This window comes from Leptonychotes weddellii, chromosome 14 (genome assembly GCF_054177405.1).
Source record: "Leptonychotes weddellii isolate Sample4059 chromosome 14, ASM5417740v2, whole genome shotgun sequence".
NCBI lineage: Eukaryota > Metazoa > Chordata > Mammalia > Carnivora > Phocidae > Leptonychotes > Leptonychotes weddellii.
Window position 1 is genome coordinate 12,513,934 of NC_138382.1, and position 17,159 is coordinate 12,531,092.

The following is a 17,159-nucleotide window of genomic DNA, read 5'->3' on the forward strand; positions in this document are numbered from 1 at the left end:
GACATTTCATTCTGCTGTTCTTATTTAACATATGATCCTTCCTAAAGATTTGCTTATATTTTTGTTCTTTTAATAATTTTTCTGTTTCATTTCATCATGTCTAGTGAGTTGATTATTATAAATCAGTATAATATTTTGTGTGGATTTTGCTTTGGCTCTGATGTTAAAGAATAAGCTGTGGGTCAGTTCTTGCTATTTGTCATTAGCTGTTCTTATACACACAGATCGGACTGTGCTCCAAGGCTAACCTTCTAGCATTCAAATGCCTTCCTAGGGAATTCTTCCTTGACCGAAGAAGCTTGGTGGTGGCATTAATTACAAATAAAAGTCCAAGGCCGATTGTTAAATGCAAAACATCTTCTTAGAAGTGTCTGCCTTCACTCTTGCGGACTCTCAGTAGTGACACAAAGATCTTTGTCCTGTGCAGATCCAGTTACAGCCGATAACAGAAGCACGTGTCCAACCCGGAACAAAAGAACACTTATTTTCACATTCTGTGGCTGACGTTGAGTGATAACATTTTTGCATATCCTAAAAATTTTTATGCAGATGCTGTTTAAAGGCAAAAAGTGCTTTTACAATAATCTTCTTTGTGAATGGAATTTAAACTCTTGGCATGCATTCCGTTTTCAATGTGCCTGTCAAGTTCTGAAAAATAACCTTTGATGGTCTGTGAGCAGAAACAAAACAGAGGTTGTTGCCTCTGTTGGCAGGAACGTTGTTTTGTCATCTTTACTTTCTCAGACTCAGGCTCATCCGACTTAAGTAAAAATATGATACAGTTACTATTTTATAAACAGGTGACGAGACTATGGTTTTAAAGAAATAGGCGACTCTCATTTTTACCTGGGCAAATTGCAGAACTTTGTCTCTGGCTGAGACCTGTGATGAATGGATAGTAGATGACAAGTGGAAAAATCTGCCAATTAATATATTTTCACATATTATTAGACAATTACAATTATCTATTTATTTATTTATTTAATTACAATTTTTAAAAAACCCTTTGATGCCTTTGCAAAAATAGAACAAAACTAAAAAGAAAAAACAGTCTTGAGTCTGGGGTGAGGAAGACACAGACAAAATTTTTCTTTGTTTTGGGAAGAACTGCAAAATCACCTGTTCCCACATCGTCAAGGTAAATCCTATGCTGGAAAATTTAGGCTGTCTCCATATGTGACCTACAGAGATCACTGAAATAGGAAATATCAGTCTTGCGACATTTTCTGAAAGGCTCTTTGACACTGGTAACAGGTTAGAATAAAATATTCTCTATTTTAATAAGTTAATTTGGTTCTAATAACCACATTGCTTATGCATGTGGATATAGTTTTACTAACAATGCAACTTATCATGGAATGCAATGACCCAGCAAACCCCAAGTCTACTCACTGCAACACGGAATTTATTTTGGTAGCAGTTATATTCAATTGAGCTGACAGGCTTATAATTGATATGTTTTGCAAGTCTTTGAAGGCAATGAAGCAGAGAAGTCTTTGCACAACACTGTCTAGGATGCCGTGGCTGTATATCTTTAATAAACAATGCTGTTTTTGACAAGATCGCTGAAAAATGTTTGCATTAACCACACAGAAAACTTTATGATGAAAATAATAACAGTAAAATCCTGTTACTAACCACTATACCATCATTTAAAGAATTGCTGTATTTGTCCTTTCTTCAACAGTGCAAATTCAAGTGGAGGAAAAAGAAGATGACACAGAAGAAAGTTCAAGTAAGTGGGGAGGGACCCACATGGAATGAGTTTCCTGTAGAATAGCAGTGAATTCAGGGGACTTGTCTCTTATCGTGTTGGATTATGCTACTACATGTGAGTGCATGCTACCACGTGTGTGGAAAAATTTGATGCTCTCACAAAAGAGATCAAGTCCAGCAAATGGAATCTCTACTCTAGATTCCATTAATTGGCACACACACACATTCTACCCAATGTATAAGTTACTCATGATCAAGTAGATGGTAGTCCACAAAAATTTGCTTTTTAAAATTTCTCTACTATTTTTCCTGTTAAGGTCTTTGTCCTAAAAGCTCTTCTCTGTGGCTCAATCTATTATAATAGAACAGATTGGCCATTTTGACTGAATTGATCAGGTGGTTCAATTAAAATGAATAAGCACATTCTTTTGTACTGAATTCATGGGTATTGTTATCTGGTGTTTTTACTTTGTGTAGGTTTAGCTTAAAAGTTTGGAGTGTGATCCCTTGTATACAGACCACTCATGGACTGGAGCATGGGAAAGATCATTATATGAGCAAAAGCTCTGAATTTACTAAAACTGAAAGAAAGAGCAGTATCTCAAGAAGAATTCAATTCGAGGATATGTCAACACCATCAATGTAATAACCTGAGCACAATATGGCAGCCAGGGAATGTTCATGATGCCGAGTGTTTTCAGTCATTTGATGCGTTTTACATGCAAACAGCTCAGAGTCTCACACAGACTCTGCATGTCATGGCTTGAGTACTGGAGGGGAGGAAAAATAATTTTCCCTCTAGCCCTTCTGAGTTGTTAGGTGAGACCTCTGTAATATAAGATAGTTTAACAAGAGAAAAAACAAACAGAAGTTTATTAATATGTATAGCTCATGTATACACGAGAGATTCTCAGGAAAAATAAGTAACTTTATGAGGTGGCTTAGAATTTAGACTTAAATACCATCTTAATAAGGAAAAAAGGGGGGTGTGTGTAGGCCTTTTTAGGAGAGACCAAATAATTTTTAGGAAAGGTGAGTGGGCCCTTTGAAGACTAGATTGGAGGCATGATTGTGACAAAGTTTGTCTGGGTGTGGTATTGACTTCTAGGGTCTTCCCTTGTGATGAGTCAGTCTTCCCTAAGGTGAAATTGAAATTCGTGGTGAGGGGATTTAGGACAATTTAGTTCCTCTTGGAGGATCTGTGTTTGGGTGGAGGAGGGGAGTTCAGGAAAAACCTTTCAAGGCATTTGCTGTTTTTCAAGTACCTACAGCTCGATATAATCAACATACCAAAGTGGCACAGTTTGGGGTGGTATGTCCTGAGCTCCTGCAGTCATATTTTGAGGTGGCATATTCTGCTACCCTTCCATACTGAACGGAGACCATTTCCAACAGTAAAACTTTATGCAACTCTGCATTTAGCCGGCAACTGCAAAATAATGATTATTTGTTTTAGAATTTGAATATTTGGAAACTAGTGAAGGCACTAAGAACAGCCTTTTTGTTGCCACGTGGTAAAAGAGAAATCTGATATAATGCTTTTCATCGATGGTCAAACTGCAAGTTTAATAGTTTAGTCTTAATACAAAATATCCTAAAATGCATAGTACTAAGTGGCTGTTGGAGTTCTTGAGTTATTTGTGGGAAAATTGTTTCTCAATCCTTATCAAGGGCTTGTCCTTTCCATAAATGGTGACTAATGTGACTAAAAAAGACTGGGCAAATTTTCAGAATGTCAGAATGGCGTTCACATAACATACAACATTTGCCACATATTTAACAAGTGGAACATCATTCTTGGTTTTGATGACAGTGTATAGTTATCAAAGCCTAGTTTGAAAGTTATCCTTCTGTTTTTCTCTGCTAGCCAAACTTTAGTACTATAGGTAATATTAAATCTCAGATTTGAAATATCAGTAAAAAATGATTCAATAAGTAATGTTAAAAGATAATTAGGGGTGCCTGGGTGGCTCAGTTAGTTAAGACTCAGACTCTTGATTTTGGCTCAGGTCATGATCTCAGGGTCATGAGATGGAGCCCAGGTGGGGCTCTGTGCTGGGTGTGGAGCCTGCTTAAGATTCTCTCTCTCCGGGACACCTGGGTGGCTCAGTCGGTTAAGCGTCTGCCTTCGGCTCGGGTCATGATCCCAGGGTCTTGGGATCGAGTCCCGCATCGGGCTCCCTGCTCCGCGGGGAGCCTGCTTCTCCCTCTGCCTCTGCCTCTCTCTCTCTATCTCTCATGAATAAATAAATAAAATCTTAAAAAAAAAAATTCTCTCTCTCCCTCTGCTCCTCCCCCCAATAAAAGTAAAAAACAAAAAGTAAAAAAAGATAAAAAATAAATAAAATCATGACACACACACGTAAGAATGAACGTATTTAATGAACAAACGAGGACTCTGTAGGTGTTGCAACCAGTTCAAAGGAAAATCCAAAGAACAGATACATTTATAGATCAGGGATATTGGAATGATTGTGCAGATGGAGGCATGACTGTTTTGTGGGAGTTTTTTTTTTTTTTTCTGGTGAGGGAAGATTGTCTCTCCACTGGACTGTGTTCATGTACAAGTCTACAGACAAGGATTATTTTGCATTGCTATCTAGTGATCTATAACTTTCAAAATTACAAAATAGCTCCCACAGAATCAGAATCAGATAACACAAAAGGGTACACTGTAGACAATTCATAGTTTTCCATTAAAGTACAGTTTGCCCCTATAGTAGTTTCTGTTTAAGAGGAGAGTGATAACTATGAGTTGATTTTTTAGTAATAGATTATTCTAAAGATCAGAAGAAGCACATAAACGAAAGTGAAGTAAGATTGTATGTTATAAACTGAAGGAAGGAACTGGATTCTTTCTCTACTCTATCTGGAATATTCCAGTGAAGTTATGAACAGATGAGGCATTGATGAATAAAATAAAATGTCATTTCTCTCAGTTTTACATTAAATTTATATGTTATCTATTTCTATTCATAAAGATACTATGATCAAGCAAGTATTTATGTAAATAAATATATTTAGTATCAATTTCATTTAGGAAAGGGGAAAATATTTAGGAAAAGAAGAACAATCTTGGAATCAAGAATAAAGATAATTAGAATTAGGAGAAATCTCAAGGGCTGAGTTAGTTTCTTCAAAATTATTCTAGTTTGTTGCATTTTCTTGTCCTTCCTGTCCTTTGTTCTAAGATAGAAGTAGTAGTAAACATATAGTAGCTAATCACTTAATCCTTATGTGTTAGATCAGTAACCTCTAACCTTGGTCTTAGAGGGCATGGTATGATATTAAACTCTAAGTCATCTAGCAACCCATATAAATGAAAACTGGATTTCTAAGGATTATTAAAATTTGGGGATCCACATTCACATATTTGAGTAGATGAACCACAAAAGAAATGAGATTCTAGATAAGTGTGTTTGAATGGCAGGCTATGGAATGCATCTTACCATGCATCCATACCATGGTGCATCTTACCATGATGTGGAGACTTGCTGGATTGTGATCTCATGTGTGACAATGGTCATTAAGACACTAAGCATACATTTGGCAGTGGGAGAGAAAACTTTCTGATATTGCTCATCGAAGCATTCACTGTTGTGTTTAGCTGAAGAGGAAGAGGAGGAGGAAGATAAACTACCTCGAAGGGAGAGCTTGAGACCAAAGAGGAAACGGACCAGAGATGTTATCAATGAGGATGACCCGGAACCTGAACCAGAGGATGAAGAAACAAGGAAGGCCAGAGAGAAGGAGAGAAGGAGGAGGCTGAAAAGAGGAGCGTAAGTGAGCGCTAATCTATAACTGAAACTGTGACTCGTTCAAAAGTGCCTAACTCTGAGAGAAGACCACTCCCTTTAGGCACTCTGTGGCCTTAAAACTGGTAATTAAAAACAACTTTTAAAAAGACGACAGGTTTAATCCAATGCTGCCATTTTATTCCACCTAGTTAAATGTATTTTAAAATTTAAATACAATTAAAAAATGAATATATGTATTAAGAATGGGCTAAGACAGATTTCCTTATGAGAGATCTAAACGGTCATAGGTTATTAATATATTAGAGTTCATTTAAATATTTTGAAGTTATTCCATTAATGATATGCATTGGAAAATTCCTAAAAAATGAGCCCAAATCACTTTACCTTATAGAGCAGGGTTTGGCAAAATATGGCTAATTCCAGCCCAAGAGCTAAGAGTCGTTCTTACAGTTTTAAAGGGTTGTTGATTCAAAAAAAACAAAACAAAGCAGGGGCGCCTGGGTGGCTCAGTCGGTTGGGCATCTGCCTTCAACTCAGGTTGTGATCCCAGGGTCCTGGGATCGAGCCCCACATTGGGCTCCCTGCTCAGCGGGAGGCCTGCTTCTCCCTCTCCCACTCCCCCTGCTTGTGTTCCCTCTCTCGCTGTCTCTCTTTCTGTCAAATAAATAAATAAAATCTTAAAAAAAACCAACAACAACAAAAAACAAAAACCAACCAGACAAACAAAACCAAAGACAAATATGGGATAGAGCCATATGTGGCTCTCAAAGCCTAAAATATTAACTGTTCTTTTACAGAAAAAAAAAAAAAAGCGTGCTGGCCCATATTATGGAGTATTGGGGTTGTCATTTCCTTTTTAACACAACCCTACATCTATCATTTCCACCAGACAAACATTTCACTGAGTGCTGACTTTGTATAAAATAATATATTAAATACCCTTTAGGAAAAAATCCAAGAAAATGATTTTCGAGTCTTGGCTTTCTGGAAATTTGCAGATGGCAGGCCAGTAAGGAAAGTGTGCGTGTGACACACATCAAATAATAGAAAATCTAGACCCCTGGGAAAGGTTTTACAAGAACAGCTTCTCTGTTGTTCCCAGGTAGTAGGGCTGTGGGGAACCACCATGGGGGGAGGGAATCTCCTCCAAAACATTGCTAGGACGTTGGATAGAGAGGAACTTTCTAAGATGTCCTCCCCAAATGACACATTCTAGTGTTAACAACTAGCTTTTACTTTCCTTTTCATAAAAAATTGCAATTAAATACAATTGTATGAAAATTTTGGCAGGTAGAGAAGCTTAGCATTGATAGATGATGGTTCCTTTTAGAATATAGGAATAAAAAAAAAAAACAGGGGCGCCTGTTTCTTCATCATATTTTTGTTGATTTCAGTTTTTAAATCTCCCTCTGTCTCTTCCTTTCTCTCCTCCTCCCCAAACTCATTTCTTCCATCTTTGAATACCAAGACACCACCTTCTTTAGATTTTGCCTCTGGTATTTTTTTTTTTCCTATTTCCTTTTTATGTCTTCTTATGCTTTTTTCTTTTAAAAAACAAACAAAAAAATCATCTCACACTTTTAAGTTCTATGTCTTATTGTTATCACTATTATGATGTAATAATATTTCCTATTAACAACGCCTGTGCTTGCTGATGGCACTGTTTGATCAATAGATGTGTGCATGATGTAGGCTGTGTTCCAGAATTTGCTTTTACTCTCCACTTGTGCCTCAGAGAGGTCCTTTTAAAAAGGTGAGTTGGATGAAAATTTCTGTGCTCTCTTGGTCTGCTTAAGGCTCTCATGTGAACTGCTCAACCCCTAGATATAGGACCGTATGAATCAACTGAATCTTGGCCCCTATCGCCTGAGGGAATGTTGTCTCAGTGCCAGAGTCTCTGTCCCTAGCGGGTACCACTCGCTTCCTCCTTCTGAGAATCCCCCAAGCACCCCTGTCACCTGTCCTCCCCACTTCTCCACACAGCCAAATTTGGCTAAAGTGAACTTTGTCTCCAAAGGTTTTTCAAGTTATATAATCACTGCCATAATTTGGACAACTAATCTAAATCATATCATAAATTATTTGTGATGATTGATGATTCATTTTCTACTGTTCATTTTGAAGATCAGTATTTCTTTAAAGAAAATGTATCAGCAAATATATTTTGAAAAAAAAAGGTGTAGGCAAATCAGGGCACATTTATTTAGATTAACCGATTTATGGTCTTTTTAAACGTAAACGTTCAAGTGACACACCTAAGGGAATTTCCCCCGCACTGACAAAACATTTGAAGCCAACTAAAACCAAGGCTGTAATGCTAACTATCTTTGGAGACAGTTAAAAAACTCTGCCTCGTTAGAAATTTTGGAGGATTTCTAATAATATGACAAGCTTTTCCTGACCCAGTTTTAAGTGAATAAGAAATATGTTCATAGCAGTGAGTAATTCAGCACATTATGTCTTCCCCCCCCAACAACTGTTGTTTAAATAAATCAAACTTAAGATAGAAAGCCATTCTTGCACAGATTAACCCTACATTTTCGAAGATGAAGCATATCTATGAGATATTCTTTTAACATGATTAGCACTTTCTTTGAGTGATTCCTGGAAAAGCAAGTCCCTTATATGCTGGCGGAAGTAATATTTTAATTACCTGCCTATTTGAAGATAACTCAGGAAACAACTATACCTGGTAGCGCATTATCTGTCTGGAGCAATTAACAACAAAGACTTTAAAAATACACCCATCTGGGGTTATTTAGCGTAAGGATTTATTCTTATCTTTCCATACCATACTAATCTTGGAGTACGCTGTTCTATTATAGTGGACTTTGAGCCCTGGATTTATAATGATAACCCTGTCATCCAGAAAGATTCTGTACCTAAACATTTATTTAGTTAATATTTATCCAGCTCCACTGCTGTGGAAGCTAATTGGCTAATTCCTTTGGAAGACATGGGTATGAATATGCAATTGACTGTATTCTCTAGGAGTTCATAATAGAGTAAGGGAGAGGCCACTTAGACACAAATTATTGTGAAGTAAGACAGTATAAATGTGCCAAAGAAGAAGGACAAAGTTGTTTGGAGTCTTAGAGAAGACAAAACTATTTGTTATATGGGATGATAAATATATGGATAATCAGAAAAGGGGGTTATTGAAGAGATTTCATATGTTTTAAGGAATCATAGAATAGGTTAAACACATAAAGTACTGGATTTAAGATAGCAGGAAAGCATATAATTAGTGTTAGGAAGATCTCCATTAAATGGTTTCTAAAAATTGACATGTGAAGAAATAAGCTGTGATTACATGGTAAATCCACATACCTAACAGATCATTTTTAAAAAATTTTTTATGACTCTGGATTAAATGAGATACTGTTATAGATATGTTTCTTAACAGGAATTCATTAATATAAAGCTTTAAGATACTTACATGTAGATACAGTTGACCTTTGAACAGCATGGTTTTGAACTGCATGGGTCCACATACACATGGACTTTTTTCCTTTTTTTTTTAAATTTAATTGCAGTATAGTTAACATACAGTGTTATATTAGTTTCAGGTGTACAATATAGCAATTGACCAATTCTGTACGTTACTCAGTGCCTTCATGATGAGTGTGCTCTTAATCTCCTTCACCTATTTCCCCCATCTCCCCACCCACCTCCCCTCTGGTGACCACCAGTTTGTTCTCTATTGTTAAGGGTCTGTTTTTGGTCTCTTTTTTTCTTTTTGGTTTCATTCATTTTGTTTCTTAAATCCACACAGGAATTAAATCATATGGTATTTTTCTTTCTCTGACTGGCTTATTTTACTTAGCATTATACTCTAGGTCCATCTATGTTGTTGCAAATGGCAAGATCTCATTCTTTTTTTTCTTATTCAGTAATATTCCAGTGTACTACATCTTCTTTATCCATTCATCTATCCACGGATACTTAGGCTGCTTCCATAATTTGGCCATTTGTAAATGATGCTACAGTAAACATGGTGGTGCATATATCTTTTCAAATTGGTATTTTCCTATTCTTTGGGTAAATACCCAGTAGTGAATTACTGGATCATACAGTAGTTCTATTTTTAATTTTTTGAGGAACCTCCATACTGTTTTCCAGAGTGGCTCCACCAGCTTGCAGTCTCACCAGCAGCGCACAAGGGTTCCTTTTTCTCCATATCCTAGCCAACATTTGTTGTTTATGTTTTTGATTTTAGCCATTAAACAGGTGTGAAGATATATCTCATCATAGTTTTGATTTGCATTTCTCTGATGATTAGTGATGTTGAGCATCTTTTCATGTCTTTGTTGGCCATCTGCATATCTTCTTTGGAGAAACGTCTCTTCATGTCTTCTGCCCATTTTTTTAAATTGGATTATTATTATTATTTTTTTGTGTGTGTTGAGTTGTATAAGTTCTTTATATATTTTGAATACTAACCCTTTATCAGATTATGTCATCTGCAAATATCTTCTCCCATTCCATAGGTTGGCTTTTAGTTTTGTTGATTGTTTCCTTTGCTGTGCAGAAGCTTTTTATTTTGATGTAGTCTCAATAGTTTATTTTTGCTTTTGTTTCTTTTGCCTTAGGAGACATATCTAGAAAATGTTGCTACAGCTAATGTCAGGGAAATTACTGTCTGTTGCTCTCTTTTAGGATTTTTATGGTTTCAGCCCTCACATTTAGGTCCTTAATCCATTTTGAGCTTATTTTTGTATATGGTACTAGAAAGTCATCCAGTTTCATTCTTTTTCATGAAGCTCTCCAGTTTTCCCAACATCATTCGTTGAAGAGACTGTCTTTTTCCCATTGCAAATTCTTGCCTTACATGGATTATTTTTAATAAATATAGTACAGTACTGTAAATGTATTTTCTCTTCCTTATGATTTTCTAACATTTTCTTTTCTCTAGCTTACTTTATTGTAAGAATACAGTATGTAATACATATAACCTACAAAATATGTGTTAATTGACTCTTTATGTCATTGGTAAGACTTCAGGTCAACAGTAGGCTATTAATAGTTAAGTTTTGGGAGAGTCTAAAGTTATTTGTGAATTTTCGACTGCCCAGTGGTCAGCATACCCAAGTGCCTTGTTATTCCAGGGTCAACTGTACTGTGAGTTTTTTTGAAAGGATGGGCATGTTAAAGACTTAAAACATCAAGTGATTGGATTATCTTAAATCTTTTTGTTGCTCTTTTTTTTCTGATTGAATTCTATAGTAGTTTCTTTTTTAAGATTTTATTTATTTATTTGACAGAGAGAGACACAGCAAGAGAGGCAACACAAGCAGGGGGAGTGGGAGAGGGAGAAGCAGGCTTCCCACAGAGCAGGGAGCCCGATGCGGGACTCGATCCCAGGACCCCGGGATCACGACCTGAGTTGAAGGCAGACGCTTAACTGACTGAGCCACCCAGGCGCCCCCATTTGTAGTAGTTTCTTGACGTATTTTCTTTTCCTTTTGATAGTTTCCATAACGATTTCAATGAAACAGTTAACTATATAATCTAGACTTAGTCTGTGTCTACATGGACACAATTTTTTGAGTAATCTTAATAAAACAATCTTTTATTTCAACTGAAGTATAATTGACACACGATGTTTCATTAGTTTCAGGTGTACAACATAGTGATTTGACAAGCAAAACAATCATTTTTACTAAAATATATGTTTTCCTCTTATGACAGACCAACACACACATTATTATTCTGATTGGCAAATTAAGCAAACAACAACTGTGAACATAGATGTAGTAAAAATGTCCTGAAGTATTTTATGTCATAGTTGTACAGCGCTGTAAGATTTTATATACTAAACATCAAATAATTAAAAGGGAAACAACCTAATGGCAATCAGATTTGTATTTTAGAGTGTACTTCCATAGTTCCCTTACTGCGAATTGCTATTCTAAGCCAAATATCTGAATTGGTCAAAAAACCAAACTGTCAACAGGAAGTGTTATTTTAGAAAATTAAGGTGAGTTTTTATTTCATGACATGATTAAAAACTGGGTTGGTGGGAAAGAAAGGAGGAGGCAAAGTCATTTTGTGTGGTGGGCCATAAAACTATGGCTATGTCCTCCTGTTCCTCAGCTGGAACTTTCAAAGGCAGCTGTGCCATAGTCCTGCTGTGTGGAGTCAGGAGGAGTAGAGTGAGCAGCAATTTTCTGACTAAGGCTAAGTCAGATTACAATTTGTCAGTCAGAGTTTAGTTAGGAGAAAGAAACTTCAGCACTTAATTGAACAGAAAGTATTTACTCAGAGAACTGTTGAGTAGGTATAAATAATTGTAAACTAGGTTACTGGAAAGGTGACAAGAGGTCACTTAACATATCATGGTGACAGCAAGTATGAGAAGAAGCTACCACTCCAGAGGCTGGAGGAATGGTGGAAAGGGGTTGAAATTTAAACTTAGAAGCATAGAGGAAGGATGCCAGGGGCTGAAGCCACTGAGGAGGAGGTGATGCTAAAGTGATTTGGTTTCTTTGGGGGTGGCGATGAAGCTGCTTCTGTGAGTGTTGGAAAAGTTGGCAAACTAGATTCACCTGCAGCTGTGGGAGGGCCCTTCAGTTAGTGGGGTGAAGAGGAATTACTAAGGAGGATCTGCCACCCCAGGAAGCCAAAGGAAAGGCTAAGTCCCTTCTTGGTATTTTCTGTTGGTGGCCTACCATCGAGCCGGCCAACAAAGCAGAAGGGTCCCCTATAGAGTCCCAGCTCCAGCATCACAATATTTACTATAGAAGGGTGAGTTTGAAGTTGAGTGACAATAACTTAATAAATAAAACAATCTATCACTAAAACAATTGATCATTACAGTAGGGCATTTCATTCCTCGATTTAAAATCATGTTCATGTTTAGATTTTTTTGTTAGACTATGTAGTATTTTTGCAGTCGTAGGAATATAGAAGAGAAAAGATACATCTCATTTGCTCAGTGAGAAACTAAATTCCTTTGAAGGTCTCTTCAAAGGATTCACTTCCACCAAATATACTTCAAGTTGAATTTTATCAACTGAAGTTTTGAATTTAATTAGCAGATTAAGTTACCTTTGAGTAATAGATTTTTTATTTTCCCCTAATTCAATTTTTCTCTTTCTCTTGAGACATGGCTAACAAATTTGTAAGGGCAATTCAAAGACATCTTCACCTCTAATGTACTATCCTTATTGAAAAGTAACGTTTTTCAATGAAATGAAGAATTGGTGGGAAAGTGTACAAGGGAACAAAGAAGAGAGGAAAATATGTTGATAGATCTGGAACTAATCTTTCACAGATTTTTTTCGTCCTGAGACCTTGAGGCTATGGACATAAAACAGTTACAGGACTTCAGAATGTAAACACTATTGTTTAAAGTTGTAATAATTCCAGAAATCCTGTATCAGCATTCACATAGATACAAGCTCTAATGCTTATAAATCTCAGCATCCACTATGTACAGCCGAGCTGATTCACATTGACCGAGTATCGGATAGCATTCTTCTTTAAGTTTGGAAATCAAGGAAACCTTAACTTTTTTTTCCTCTTTAAAGGGAAGAAGAAGAAGAAATTAATGAAGAGGAATTGGAAAGACTGAAGGCAGAGTTAGATGAGAAAAAACAAATGATTGCTACTGTCAAATGCAAGCCTTGGAAAATGGAGAAGAAAATTGAAGTTCTCAAGTATGGTGCCACTTTTTGTAATTAGACATACTTTCCCTGATTGCTGATCTCCTAAATCCTCTGAGTATTACCTATATTTTATACATAGTGCTATCTATAGTATATCACATATATAAAATACTCATTATTATATATAATATTCATGGTCATAGACACTATACAGCATAATATATATGTTACATGTCATGTATGTGAACACATCATATGTATGTACATATATGCTTATATATTAACATCATTAGAGAGGCTGAACTGATGATTATATTTTTCAAAAAACTATGAGCAAACTCATTGTTCAGAGTCTTATAACCTCTGGTCACTTTTAGTCATTTGTTCCTTGAACTGAGACTTTCTTTAGTTGAATACATTCATTCCTATCTCTCTGTAAGAGATAATATATTTGACTTTTACACATTTGTGTGGCTTTGCACATTCATGTTTCTCTGCAGGGTCCCAGCCTCAAATGATATAATCAGGTGACAGCTCTCTTTAAAGCACAGGGATGATATTAAGCCAACAGAACAGTACACAGGATTCCAATTAAGGATTATGCTAATAGCTATTCCATGGTGACATGTCAGTGACCCAATTTCAGTCTTCCGTTGGGTGTTGATGAGAGTACAAACACTCTCAGAGGCGCATGGATTTGCCAACTCCCTATATGAAAAGACAAATGATTCTCTCTTTCTGAGTGATGGGAGCAGATTCACTTCTGATCACTTCTGAGGATCACACTCTATTTCCTTGCCAAGGTTGTTGGGGAGGTGAGGCATGACTACGAGGGAATGTGTCTGTGATAACAAGCATGTTTATATCTTTCAGTTGTGCTACCGATTACATTTTTCCGCAGAACCATTTTTGTAAATGGTCGTAAATTTCCAAAGCTATCTCTCCACTGGGATATTGAGTTAATAATGTTAAATATTATAGTGTAGTATCATTGTCTTTGGTGATGAAAAAAAGAACTGAAGTAGTTATGAGGATATTTCACTTCTAATTTTATCTTTGCAAAAGAGTAGGTGTTATTTAAGGACATTGCTTAAGCTTCTGGGGCCTCAGTTACCTCATATCTAAAATAAAACAAGATATTCTAGATCTATCCTGTGAAATGGGAACCTAGCCATCATTTATAATGGCATCGTTTTGTTTTGCGGGATGAAGTTTTCCAAGTTCCAAACAATGGTCTTCCCAGCAAAGTTCTAGAACACCGCAGTTGTAGGCTGGGAACTCCATGTGCATTGGACACACCAGCCATGAATGAAGGCAAAGACAAGCAGGGTGCCTGGTCCCATGGAGCGAGTCATGTGTGTGCGTGTGCATATACACGTGTGTGGGTGTGTTTGCACGTGTCTGTTAAAATAGTTTTCATTCAGTGAAGTGATAATGATGCCAAATTACAGGTTTAAAAATGTCCATACTTGGGAAAATACAAGTTTGGCAGCCACCTTATGTTGCTTCCGAAATATATTTTGAAAAATTACTGGCCATAAAATCCCCACACAGTGGAAACCACAGGTAACTGTGTGTAGAACATTGTCACATTGGAAAGCAGTGATACTGTGAAATTTCAAAGCATGGTGTGAAATTGAGTAAGAATGCCAAAGAGTGGATCTTCCCTTTCTACCTGCAGAAGGCATAGAAATACCCCCCACTCTCCCTTTTCTCTGTCTCCCATGTAGGGCCGTGGAGCAGGAATGGGCTTCTGATTTCAGTTTGAATCTCAGACCTTCCACTTAATAGCTGTGCAAATTTGAATGAATTGTGTAGCTCTCTGCCATTCAGGTTCCTTATGAAATTACGCTAATGTACAGGGTTATTGGCATCATAAAGTGAGATAATTTACATAAAACACTTAGCACGGTGCCAGAACATACCACATTGCTGGGAAGCACAAATTGCAATTATTATTTCCTCTCAGGACAGAGTCAATGATGCCTGGTCCCCTGCAGTGTGACAGGAGAGATGGAGAGAGTGTGCGACAGGCAGGGCTGAGTGGAAGCAGACCTAGCCAGGGACAACCTTGGGAACCCTGGGGGATGGTGACACATTGGTAGCAGTCTAGATGGGCAACCAATTTTGACATTCCAACGAAGAACAGAGCATCTTGATAATTTGGCAGAATCTGGGGCCAAACTACTTTCAGGTCTTCCAAATGTACCCAGGGTAATCCTGTGGCAGATTCCAGGACCTGGAGCCTTGAGCTGAGTCCAGCAATGAACCCCTTTTTGGAAGGGGGGGAGAGAGAGAGGGATTGGGATGGCAGTAAGAGAATACCAGGCCCTATTGCTAGGGCAGAGATTGAAAATGGGGAGTCTTCAGCTCAATCCAGGTCTTAGGTCTGAATGTTAGGTTTTTAATTGGCCCACATGATTTTTGTTTTTTTCTTTTATTATTTTTTCATTTTTCATTCATATATATATATATAACATGAAATTTGCCATTTTAACCATTTGGGGGTATATTTTTTTATAACATTTTTTCTCTGTTGTCAAACACTGAAAAGTAGGAGATTTCACATTAAAAAAAAAATCCAGGGGCGTCTGGGTGGCTCAGTCGGTTAAGCGTCTGACTCTTGATCTCAGCTCAGGTCTTGATCTCAGGATCGTGAGTTCAAGCCCCACATTGGGCTCCACGGTGGGCATGGAGCCTACATTAAAAAAAAAAAAAATCCAGACGTCCACCTTCTGCTGGACAAATGGAGGATCTGGACCCTCATTCTTTCAGGGAAATAGCAGCTGGGACTTGGCATTCACTTTTCAGTGTGCACAGTTCTCAAGCAATCCACATCAGCTGCTCATGCTACTTGGTTAAACCTTGCATGCATTCCAGTCTGCTGCCTCCTACCCGTGCAGCAAGGGAGCAAGTTAGGCATGTTACCAAGACAGTGATTCAGAACGTCAGCTTCAAAGCCAGCTTGCAGAATGGAAGCTCAGATGCAGGCCCAGAGAAGAAACAACTATGGCTTCTCACCTGTCAGTAATGCTCACTATCTTGTGACGATTCTCCATGGCCAGAAGTGGGTCCTGCTTTGTAGCTTTGCAGCTTTGCAATTCTCTGCACAGCTGGTGCTGGTGGTCACGGTTGGCCTGATTCCCTTGATTTCAGTCTCTGTGATGAAATTGTTGGCACTATGGTGCCCGGGCTGTCTCCCTTTATGGGTTTCTGAATGTTGTATTGAGCTTCTCCCTCATGGATTTCAATCACATTATTAGAGCAAGCAGTCAATATTTTATAGTAGAGGTAAAGGTTTCTCTGCCCCAACATGGAAGTCAGGGAGCTTTTCTCCTACCCTTTATCTCTTTCAGGGATGTCTAACTCTGAGAGAATCTTTCTGAGGATTATGTTGTTCCCAGAATTTACCTCTAGTCATCAATCTTTGCTAAGTATATGGAATCCAAGGCACTAGGCTCAATATAACTAGAGCAGATACTTTGATCATAGGTTTGGATCTGCGTCGAGGTTCCAAGGCTTTCCATCTGGCTCTGGACTCTGAAAAACTGGTGAAACTTCTAAAACAGATTTAAGAGAGGGTCAGGCTTTCAAGATGTGTTTTAGAGTAAAGCATTGGGAATAGTAGCTTATTCTGAGGATGCTGTCGGGGCCGGGGTGGGGCAGTGCTCAGGGTAGTTCCCACATTCTGAAAGAGGATCTACCACTAGCAATGTGAGCATCTTCAGAGCTGAGGGCCAAGCAACAGTTAAAATAAGCAGTTAATAATAGGCACGAAGCCCTAAAAATGGGTTGTTAATCCCGAAGGACTCTCAAATACGGCTCAGGAATTGGAGCTTGGCATTTTCAAGGCCAGCAGTATTGGCTTTTTCTGACTGAGGAGAAGCTACATCCTTTCCACTGTCGCTGTGGAACTATGTTTTTCAGTGTGTTTTCCTGTGTGTTAATGCAGTTTTGTACATTCATGTGGCCTTAAACCTGTTGAATGATAATCTCCGGGCGGGAGGGCAGACGTGTCTGTCCCAGACTACAATATGCATATTTTTGTTTTCTGCTCTGAAAATCCTTGATATAC

The 17,159-nt window shown here is 37.7% G+C and overlaps 2 protein-coding genes across 2 annotated transcripts in view; both read left to right on the forward strand.

Moving 5' to 3' along the window:
* Window positions 1-17,159, forward strand: part of ANXA1 (annexin A1) — a 403,624-nt gene that overhangs the window by 22,083 nt on the left and 364,382 nt on the right. The window lies entirely within an intron of this gene.
* TMC1 (transmembrane channel like 1) overlaps window positions 1-17,159 on the forward strand; it is a 118,617-nt gene that overhangs the window by 15,915 nt on the left and 85,543 nt on the right. Inside the window, exons 2-4 of the mRNA XM_081804065.1 lie at window positions 1,688-1,735; window positions 5,324-5,495; window positions 13,007-13,135. Coding sequence (XP_081660191.1) covers window positions 1,688-1,735; window positions 5,324-5,495; window positions 13,007-13,135 — 349 coding nt within the window. The remainder of the gene's footprint in view (window positions 1-1,687; window positions 1,736-5,323; window positions 5,496-13,006; window positions 13,136-17,159) is intronic.